General features: G+C 45.7%; 1 protein-coding gene across 1 annotated transcript in view; it reads left to right on the forward strand.

Moving 5' to 3' along the window:
• Window positions 1-1,502: 1,502 nt before the first annotated feature.
• The window catches only part of LOC309547888 (olfactory receptor 51E1-like), a gene marked incomplete at both ends in the record, with an annotated part of 26,570 nt that continues 17,914 nt past the window's right edge, over window positions 1,503-10,158 (forward strand). The window contains one exon of the mRNA XM_082247890.1: window positions 1,503-1,761. Within this exon, the coding sequence (XP_082104016.1) occupies window positions 1,503-1,761 (259 nt within the window). The remainder of the gene's footprint in view (window positions 1,762-10,158) is intronic.

A 10,158-nucleotide genomic window follows, 5' to 3' on the forward strand; every position in this document is an offset into this window, starting at 1 on the left:
GAATGGTTTGAGGCTAAAAAGAAAAAGGGTAAGGGGTGGAGAAGGAGTGCTCCTGAACCTGGGAGAGTGGAGGTGTCAAATGCTTTTGAGGTGTTTTCTGAGGTGAAGGGTGGAAGTTCTTCTGATGATGAGTCAGTGATTTCCAAGAAGAAGAAGAATCACAAGGAGCATTAAAGCGTGTAGGGTCTCCAAGTAGGGAGGGAGGTAAGCAGGCTAAGAAACTTGTACCTCAATCATCCTGCTGGCAGTTCCCACTCCACTGAAGGTGGTGGTGACCATTAAAGTCAGTAAGTGCTCTTAAAATGGCCTTATTTTTGCTCAGCAGGTTTGATGCTGATATTTTCTTTTTGCAGGAGACCCGGTTGTCTAGTTTGGTCGATATTCATCTGACAAAGAGGGAGTGGAGGTGCGGCCCCTTCTTCTGGTCTCTTGCGGCCGAGCCTTACACTGGAGTTGCGGTACTTTTTTCCGGCATGGTAACCTGTAGGCGGATTATTGAGATAGAAATGGGGAGATGCATGGTCTTAGACATCTCCATGGGAGGGGGCAGGACCTGCGCCTGATTAACATCTATGGGCCCCAGACAAAGTGGGACAGGAAATGCCTCTTCATGAAGGTCAAGCCTTTTCTTTTTACAGCCCAGCAAGTTGTCTTCGGTGGTGATTTCAACACCGTCACTAGGACTAAGGACAGGAAAGGTACCGGACTCAGGCTGGACTGTGATGGCTTTTATTAAAATCAAATAGCTAGAGAGGCAGGTCTGGTTGATGTGCACATTCACTACTGCCCAGACGACACTACCTCACCGACACTACGACTACTACCTCACTGAAAAGTGAATCCCGTGTCGTCTGGGCAGAAGCGAATGTACACATCAACCAGACCTAAGAATAGATAGTTTTTTTTAAAGGGAAACTCCGGCTTCTCAGCACCAGTGTGTCAGGCGGTGGAGTTTTCCAATCACTGTATTCTGTCTGTGACTCTGAATAGCCCTGACACACCACCTAGGGGGAGGGGTCGCTGGAAGCTGAATTCGGCATTTCTGGACGATGAGAAGATGAGTCAATACTTTGAGGATTTTTTTCAGGCACAGGTATCGATCATGGACTTTTGCAGCATTAAGTCAGAGTGATGGGAGCTTACAAAATGAAGGATCATTGGGTTTTTCAAGGCCATTGGAAGAAATAAACAGCTTGATAAGTATGTCACCTACCAGCATCAGCAGAGGAAGCTTGAAAGGCTTGTCTCGAATAATGGAGGATCTCTGAAGTTAAACTCTTGCTTAGGGAGTGTCAATATGACAGACATGCCGCTTTGGTTCTGGAAAGGGATTATGGGAAATATCACTCAACCAGAATTGCAAGCAAGGTAGAGCAGTTAAGTCAGTTGTAGGCCTGGTTGACAGTACGGGTTCCTTAACTAAGTCCAAGTCAGGGATCCTGGAAACTGCTAGGTCATATTATCCTGACCTCCTAGGTAGTAGAGACCTAGATCGGGCAGGCATGTCAGGTTTTCTGGATTCTATTCCAGGACTGGGAAATGGCAGTTCTCTGGTGAGTTTGGCAGAGAACATCACTGCAGATGAGATGGTTAAGGCGATTGATAAACTTGTCATTAAGAAGTCGCCCGGGCCAGATGGATTGACCGCCGAGTTTTATAATCACTTTAAGGTTACTCTGGTGGAGGCTTTTAATGGCTGTCTGAGAGAGGGTTCGCTCTCTCCCTCCATGCGACAATCTATGGTGATTCTTCTATCAAAGGGTAAATGTTCTTTGAGAATTGGCAGCCATTAGCCTTCTCAATGTTGATAGGAAGATACCGGCAAAAATGATTTTCTGGCGTTTATCGTCTGTAGCGTGCTAATTACTTTCTCACCCCCAGCACTGTTCGGTTCAGGGTAGAAGCACTTTTTCAGCAGTGTTAGCTGTCGGGGAGGCCTTAGAATGGTGCAGGGGTGCAGGCTGGAGAAAGTACCTGCTGGCATTGGATCAGGCTAAAGCTTTTGATAGGGTCAATCATGAGTACCTATGGTTGCTTCTTGGCAAGTATGGCCTGAAGGGGGGATTGATCAATTGGCTGAAGACTTTGTACAGAGGGGCTGAAAGCTTTATTCTTGTGAATGGTTGGATCGGACAGCTCTTTGAGGTTGGCTCGTGTGTGCGTCAGGGGTGACCTTTGAGTCCTCTGCCATACCCGTTTACAATCAATCCCTTCATCAGGAGGTTAGAGAGTGGACTGTTGTGCGGGGTGCCTTTGGGCATTCCTGGTGAGCCCCCTTTGAGGGTCGTGGCCTATGTTGATGACGTGTCTGTTTTCATCTCTGGGACAGAGGAGGCGGAGGAGGTGGTCTCAGTGATGGGTATGCTGAGGCATCTGGCTCAAAAATCAATCAGGATAAGAGTGAAGTTTTCTGGATGGGAGAATAGGGTGATGACTTTGAGTTTCTGGACACCTTCCAAGAGCTCCGGCTGGAAATTAAAGTTTTAGGCATCTAATTTGGTCTCTGCGATTACGGCCTTGCAAATTGGGAAAGCAGGCTACAAGATGCTGATGCCAAGGTTGCCAGCTGGAAGGAATGGAAACTCTCTTACAGGGAAAGGATTGACCTAACTAAAACTTACCTGATCCCTGTATTTCTGTATGTCAGCTTGTCTGCGTTTTGCCAGTGTCTCTCTATGCAAAGGTCTACAGCTGTTTTTTCCAGATGTTATGGGGGAACAAACTGAACCTCATTAAGAGGTCTGTAACCTACCTTCCTAGGCTGATGGGTGGCCCAGGTATGGTCAACCCGGTGGTATTCTTTTCTCTAATGTTTTTGAATTTTGGTAACATGCTGGCAGAGGAACCGCCTGGGTGGGTTGGTATTTTTCAGTCCTGATTTAGGCCTTTTCTGCAAAGCTGGGAGAATGGTGGGCCAGTGAAAAGTCTGAGGGTCCAACATGGTAATCTCCCAGCTTACGTTACACCGTGCCTGAAAATGCTTCAGCAGTGGCGAGTGATGGCGGGGGAAATTAAGTATTTTCCTTGGAAGGCCCTGGAGAGGAGGGTTGTTGAATCTGCCTTTAGCGAGCCACTGGCCTTGAGGGATTGCCGAGGCCCTGTCATGAGGGAGGGTCTGCATTTGATAAATCTAGAGAGAATCCCTTTAAAGATTCGGGATTTGGCCTGGCTCTCATTCCATGACAGACTCTATGTGAAGGGCAACTTGAAGTATCGCTCTGCGGAGAACCGTGGTTGTGCAAAAGTGGAATGTGGCGGTGTGGAGGAGACAATGAACCATTTCTTGCTTCAGTGCCCCTTCAATATAGAAGTCTATAAGGGGGTGGGTGGGGCTCTGGGTATCCCTTTCCTTTCTCGCTTTAAGTTATGCGGAGTGGTCTACGGGTCTTTTGAGACACATCGGGATTTTGATTTTGAGACACTTTTTCTAGTTCGCTTAGTAGTCCGTTTCTTCACATGGAATGCACGGTGTCAGGGTTCCACTCGGAAAAAAGTCCTTCCTGTCGAGGTGGTGGTGCACAACATTCTGGATGAGGTTGGGAAGATATGGGGTCTTGAGAAGGACAGGTGGCGGCCGGGAGCCTGGGCAAAGGCGTGGAGAAATGTCAGGTCCCCGTAGCTGCTGTCTGTCAGTCTCTGGGTGTGCGGCTTTTCTTTCTGTCCTTTCACGTCCCCTAGATTTTTATAGGATCAGATTTTTGTAAAAATGCTGCATGCATGGCATCAATGTGTTATCGTTTCCCAGCCTGAGGGGGTGTTTAGGTGGAGGTTAGGGGGGTGGGGTGGAGGTGGAGGTTAGGGCTTTGTTGTGCATTATAGCAGTAATAATGACTTGTATCTTGGTTTGTATATATAGTTCTGTTTATGTTTTGTTTTTCTGGGAAAAAAAAGCCAGCTTGTTTGATATGCTGAAGTAAACTATTTTTGTTTGTTTATATATCATTTTATTTATTTTGTATATATTATGTTTTTATTGTGTTTGTAAGATTTTTAATAAACAAAAAATGTACACTCTGTCCCCTCCCCCACAGTCACTGAGCCAGTCACATCAGTCTCTGTACCAGAGGAGCTTACACTCTAATGTCCCCCCCCCCCCCGTTTCTGCTTGATCCCAACCTGCTATATCTGCTACAGGACCCCAACTTGCTCACCTTCGGGTGGGACGACCCTGGGGACCACAACCTGGTACTAACACATAGGGATGATCGAACGGTTCGGGACGACCATCGGTTCGACCCGAACATTGGCTGTTCGAGGTTCGGCCGAATTCTGAACTTTTTGCTGAAAAAGTTCGGAATTCGGCAACCAGAACTGACCAAAATGCAATGGGACAGGAAATGGGCTTTAAAAGCCCGTGATTGGACCAGAACCATCAGTAAAAGCCAATTGAGGGGGCAGGAGAATGCTAGGAATGTGATTGGAGTGACTAGGGGGTCCCTAGACCAATCATTAGTGAATACGCCCCCCAGTATATAAGATAGCCCCCGCCAAATTCCTGGCATTGTAATACTGGGACATGGAAGAGAGTGGAAGCAGTTCTGTTACTTCTGCTTCAAAGTGTCATTTAGCATTTATTAGTGTGAGGAAAGGGATATCTAGTGTAGTTAGAGTGCTATTTTACACTTTAGTTAGATGCAAAAATTTAGTTTCTGTAGGGAAAGTTTTAAGTGCCAGGGTGACCGTAGTGTAGTGTATGGTGAACTGACAGTGACTGCTATGGCAGGGAGATCAAACCCTTCCATGTCAGGGTGACCGCTATAGAGAAAAGATTGTTTCTTTTAGGTCACTTACAGAACAGCGATATGGCTTCTCCCCTGTCAGCCTGCTTTTTGGCTGCAGGCGTTTATAGGGCTTTTTTGAGGACATGTTTGGAGTCAGGCATGACATCTGAACATGTGTATAGGGGTATATATACACACATACTTATATGTATATATACACCTACATATATATAGGTGTGATAGGAGCAGAAACCTATGCTTGCGCTAATTAAATAATTAACACCAATATGGCTCCGCTCCTATAACACCTATATATGTGTAAGTGTATAAAAACATATAAGTATGTGTGTATATATACCACTATACACAAGTTCAGATGTTTTGCCTGCCTCCAAAGACCCCCAAAAAATGCCCAAGGTGTGTTATTGCAGGCTTTTTTTTTTTGGGCATTTTTTGGGGTCTTTGGAGGCAGGCAAAACATCTGAACTTGTGTATAGGGGTATATATACACACATACTTATATGTTTTTATACACTTACACATATATAGGTGTGATAGGAGCGGAGACATATTGGTGTTAATTATTTAATTAGCGCAAGCATAGGTTTCTGCTACTATCACACCTATATATGTGTAGGTGTGTATATATACCCCTATAAAGAAGTTCAGATGTCATGCTTGCCTCCAAAGACCCCCAAAAAAAAGCCTGCAATAACACACCTGGACGTTTTTTTTTTGGCGCAGGCGTTTTTTTGGGCATTTTTTTGGGGTCTTTGGAGGCAGGCAAAACATCTGAACTTGTGTATAGGGGTATATATACACACTCACACTTATATGTTTTTATACACTTACACATATATAGGTGTGATAGGAGCGGAGCCATATTGGTGTTAATTATTTAATTAGCTCAAGCATAGGTTTCTGCTACTTTCACACCTATATAAGTCTAGGTGTATATATACATATATGTGTGTGTGTATATATACCCCTATACACAAGTTCAGATGTTTTGCCTTCCTCCAAAAACCCCAAAAAATGCCCAAAAAAACGCTTGCTACTAAACCGGCAAGGTGTGAAAAAAGCGGAGCCATATCCCTATTCTATATTAATTCTAATAAAAATGATCTTTTTTTTCTGGTTCTGGACATGCTACAGAGCTGAAACTTCACAGGTACACTTTTTAGAACCCCCAGACACTAAATCCAAAGAAATCTCATTTTTTTTTTTCAATACTTTTTTCAATAATTGGCTCTCTATCAAAAATTACAATTTTTAAGAACTTTTGTTTGTGTGATTAATAGTCTTTGGGGCATGACCCAGAACCCTAGGCACTTTTTAGGGGCATTTATTGGGTTTTAGGGCTTCAAAATGGTGTTTTTTGATTACCGAAGTTCGGGTCCCATTGATTTCAATGGGGTTCTGAAATCTGGGCCGAACTTTCGGGAAGTTCGGGTGTTCTGGTCAAACCGAACTTTTGAAAAGTTCGATCATCCCTACTAACACACAGAAAAACCCATCCCTACCATCAGGAGCTCTAGTAAACACTGGTTATTACTTGGACTCTGCACCTCGGGCTAGCCAGTGTCACCCCCAGAGTTACCTGCTTGTAGACTTATCCTACTGGTCGGTGGGAGCCTCTCTACTACTTTAGCTACTGGTCTCCAAGCCTGACTTCAGATCATGACAAACATCCAGCTAATCACAGAGCCCCTCTAAAGCCCTTGTTACATAGTTACATAGTCTGGTTGAAAAAAATACACCAGTCCATCTAGTTCAACCAATAAATGATTGGTCCTTCTAAACAAGCTGACCTTAAAAAAAAAAAAAAGCCGGGGAGTGGTTAGAGTGACTTCCGTCTGGTGAATTCCTGCTTAGTTCACTGGGACCATGAAGGGTTCACCCTGACCCATGGACCCCAACCTCATCCTTACACCTAAAGTGGCCGGCCAATAGTTACAGTGACTATTGTCAGGGAATTAATACCCTGCGAGGGCCACTGACACCGCTAACCGGCGAACGCCTATGCACATGCGCTGAGGCTACCATGGGTAGTTTGCGGCTATCTTGCGTTTGCGCGAACGCGCATGCGCACACAATTCACAAACGGCCTATTTAAAGCCAGTGATCACTCTGAGTCATTGCTGTGTGATCATCAGCTCTCCTGTACCCTGTGCCTGTTTATTATCTGCTGTTCCTGTTTACCTGACCTGGCTTGTCTTTGGATTCTGATTACCTGCTGCCCGCCCTGACCTTGGCTTGTCCTGACTATTCTCCTGCTTTATCCTGATCTGTTTACCTGCTACCGGCTAATGGTCCTGGACCTGCTCCTGGCTCAACCAGGGAATCCGGGGGGACCGTGACCTGGTGTTAGCAAGCAGGCAAGTCCATCCCCACCATCTGGGGCCCTGGTGAAAACCGGCTAACACTTAGACTCCGCGCCTCTGGTGAACCTGTGCCACGCCAGTTACCCGGTAAGCCACTCCTCTTACGCCAGGCTCTGCCACGTTACCCCGTGACAACTATAGTCTGGTAAATTACTGCTTTAGTACACCGGGACCATGAAAGGTTCACCCTGACCCATGGACCTCAACCTCACCCTTACTCCTAAAGTGGAAAAAAAGGCCGGCCAATAGTTAGAGTGACTATAGTCTGGTAATTTCCTGCTTTAGTACACTGGGACCATGAGGGGTTTGCCCTGACCCATGGACCTCAACCTCATCCTTACTCCTAAAGTGGAAAAAAATGGCTGCGGAAGAAACAAACTGCCTTTATTGCAATAAATACGTCTCACTTTCCTGTTCACAGGAGGCTTGAGAATGTAAAATGAGAATTTATGACGGGGAAATAACCTTGCGGAGATCTTCCTGTCTGTGTACAAGTGGCTGCGGCTCTCAGAGGATGGAAAATCACTCGCGTTGAGATGAGATTTCCTGGAAACAGATCATGGATTTCCAGCATTTCAGCTCAAAATGCAGGATTTCTTTTTTTTATATTCAGTTATTAATATTTTTATTTATTTCCAATAAAAAGACACCTCGCTCTAGGGATCAAAGGATTCAGAGAGCGGAGAATTAATGAACGGATAATTAACCCATCAGAGATTTTTCCTGTCTGTGGTTGCCACACTCCGGTAGACCTCCCCCGGGAACCCAACATCCCGTATATATCATCCATCACTGAGCAAATCCCAGACCAACCGGGGAGAACGCTCTGACACCACTGAGAGGAGCGCACTGACAGGTACTGATGATTGCAAATTGTTTTATTTCAACTAGCTAGCTAACCTAACTGTAGGTAAAATATAAAATACAGTATCTGACAAAAGTAAGTACACCCTCACATTTTTGTAAATATTTTATTCTATCTTTTCATGTGACAACACTGAAGAAATGAGACTTTGCTACAATGTAAAGTAGTGAGTGTACAGCTTGTATAACAGTGTAAATTTACTGTCCCCTCAAAATAACTCAACACAGCCATTAATGTCTAAACCGCTGACAACAAAAGTCAGTACACCCCTAAGTGACAATCTCCAAATTGGGCCCAAAGTGTCAATGTTTTGTGTGGCCGCCATTATTTTCCAGCACTGCCTTAACCCTCTTGGGCATGGAGTTCACCAGAGCTTCACAGGTTGCCACTGGAGTCCTCTTCCCCTCCTCCATGATGACATCACAGAGCTGGTGGATGTCAGAGACCTTCCCCTCCTCCACCTTCTGTTTGAGGATCCCCACAGATGCTCAATAGGGTTTAGGTCTGGAGACATGCTTGGCCAGTCCATCACCTTTACTCTCAGGTCCTTTAGCAAGGCAGCGGTCGTCTTGGAGGTGTTTTGGGTCGTTATCAGGTTGGAATACTGCCCTGCGGCCCAGTCTCTGAAGGGAGGGGATCATGCTCTGCTTCAGTATGTCACAGTACATGTTGGCATTCATGGTTCCCTCAATGAACTGTAGCTCCCCAGTGCTGGCAGCACTCATGCAGCCCCAGACCATGACACTCCCACCACCATGCCTGACTGTAGGAAGACACACTTGTCTTTGTACTCCTCACCTGGTTGCCCCCACACACGCCTGACACCATCTGAACCAAATAAGTTTATCTTGGTCTCATCAGACCACAGGAGATGGTTCCAGTAATCCATGTCCTTAGTCTGCTTGTCTTCAGCAAACTGTTTGTGGGCTTTTTTGTGCATCATCTTTAGAAGAGGCTTCCTTCTGGGATGACAGCCATGCAGACCAATTTATTATTATTATTATTATTATACAGGATTTATATAGCGCCAACAGTTTGCGCAGCGCTTAACAAAAATGAGGGCAGACATTACATTTACACTACAATTTGAAACAAAAGGAATCAGAGGGCCCTGCTCGTTAGAGCTTACAGTCTAAAATGGAGGGTCAATTGACACAAAAGGCAATAGCTGTGGGGGATGAGCTGATGAAGCAAGTGAAACAGCGTTATTAGTTAGTAGCCGGGTAGGCTTCTTTAAAGAGAAGGGTTTTCAGGGATCGTCTAAAGATGGATAGATTAGGGGACAGTCGGACAGATTGGGGTAGAGAGTTCCAAAGAATGGGAGAAGCTCTGGAAAAATCCTGGAGGCGAGCATGGGAAGAGGTGACAAGGGAGCTAGAGAGCAGGAGGTCTTGGGAGGACCGAAGAGAGCGGCTTGGTTGATATTTTGAGATCAGGTTAGTGATGTAGCTGGGGGCAGAGTTGTGGATGGCTTTGTAAACTATTGTTAGCACTTTGAATTTTATTCGTTGGGTGAGTGGAAGCCAATGAAGGGATTGGCAGAGAGGGTTGGAGGACACTGAACGGTTGGTAAGGTGGATAAGTCTTGCAGCAGCATTCATTATGGATTGAAGGGGGGATAATCTATGTAAGGGTAATCCAATGAGGAGGGAGTTGCAATAGTCGAGGCGAGAGATAACCAGGGCATGAATTAAAAGCTTGGTGGTGTCATTGGTTAAAAAGGGGCGTATTCTAGCGATGTTGCGGAGGTTAAGGCGGCATGATTTGGACAGGGATTGGATGTGGGCCTGAAAGGACAGTGCAGAGTCCAGGGTTACCCCTAGCACCCTGGCATGTGTGGAAGGACTAATAGTTATTCCATTGATCTTGACAGAGAATTCCAGGGAAGGGGCACGTAGAGGAGGAAATATTATGAGCTCGGTTTTAGATAGATTCAGTTTGAGGCAGTGGTGAGACATCCAGGCTGATATGTCTGTTAGTAGATCAGTGATGCGGGAGGAGACTGTTGGGGTGAGCTGAGGGGTAGAGAGGTAGATTTGGGTGTCATCAGCATAGAAATGGTAGTGGAAGCCATGGGAGGCTATTAGCTGACCCAGGGAGGAGGTGTAGTGTGCGGTGTATGGTCTGAGTACTGACAGGCTGACCCCTCCCCCACCCCTTCAACCTCTGCAGCAATGCTGGCAGCACT

This window comes from Pelophylax lessonae, assembly GCF_965119305.1.
Source record: "Pelophylax lessonae genome assembly, chromosome: 2".
Taxonomy (NCBI): Eukaryota; Metazoa; Chordata; class Amphibia; order Anura; family Ranidae; genus Pelophylax; species Pelophylax lessonae.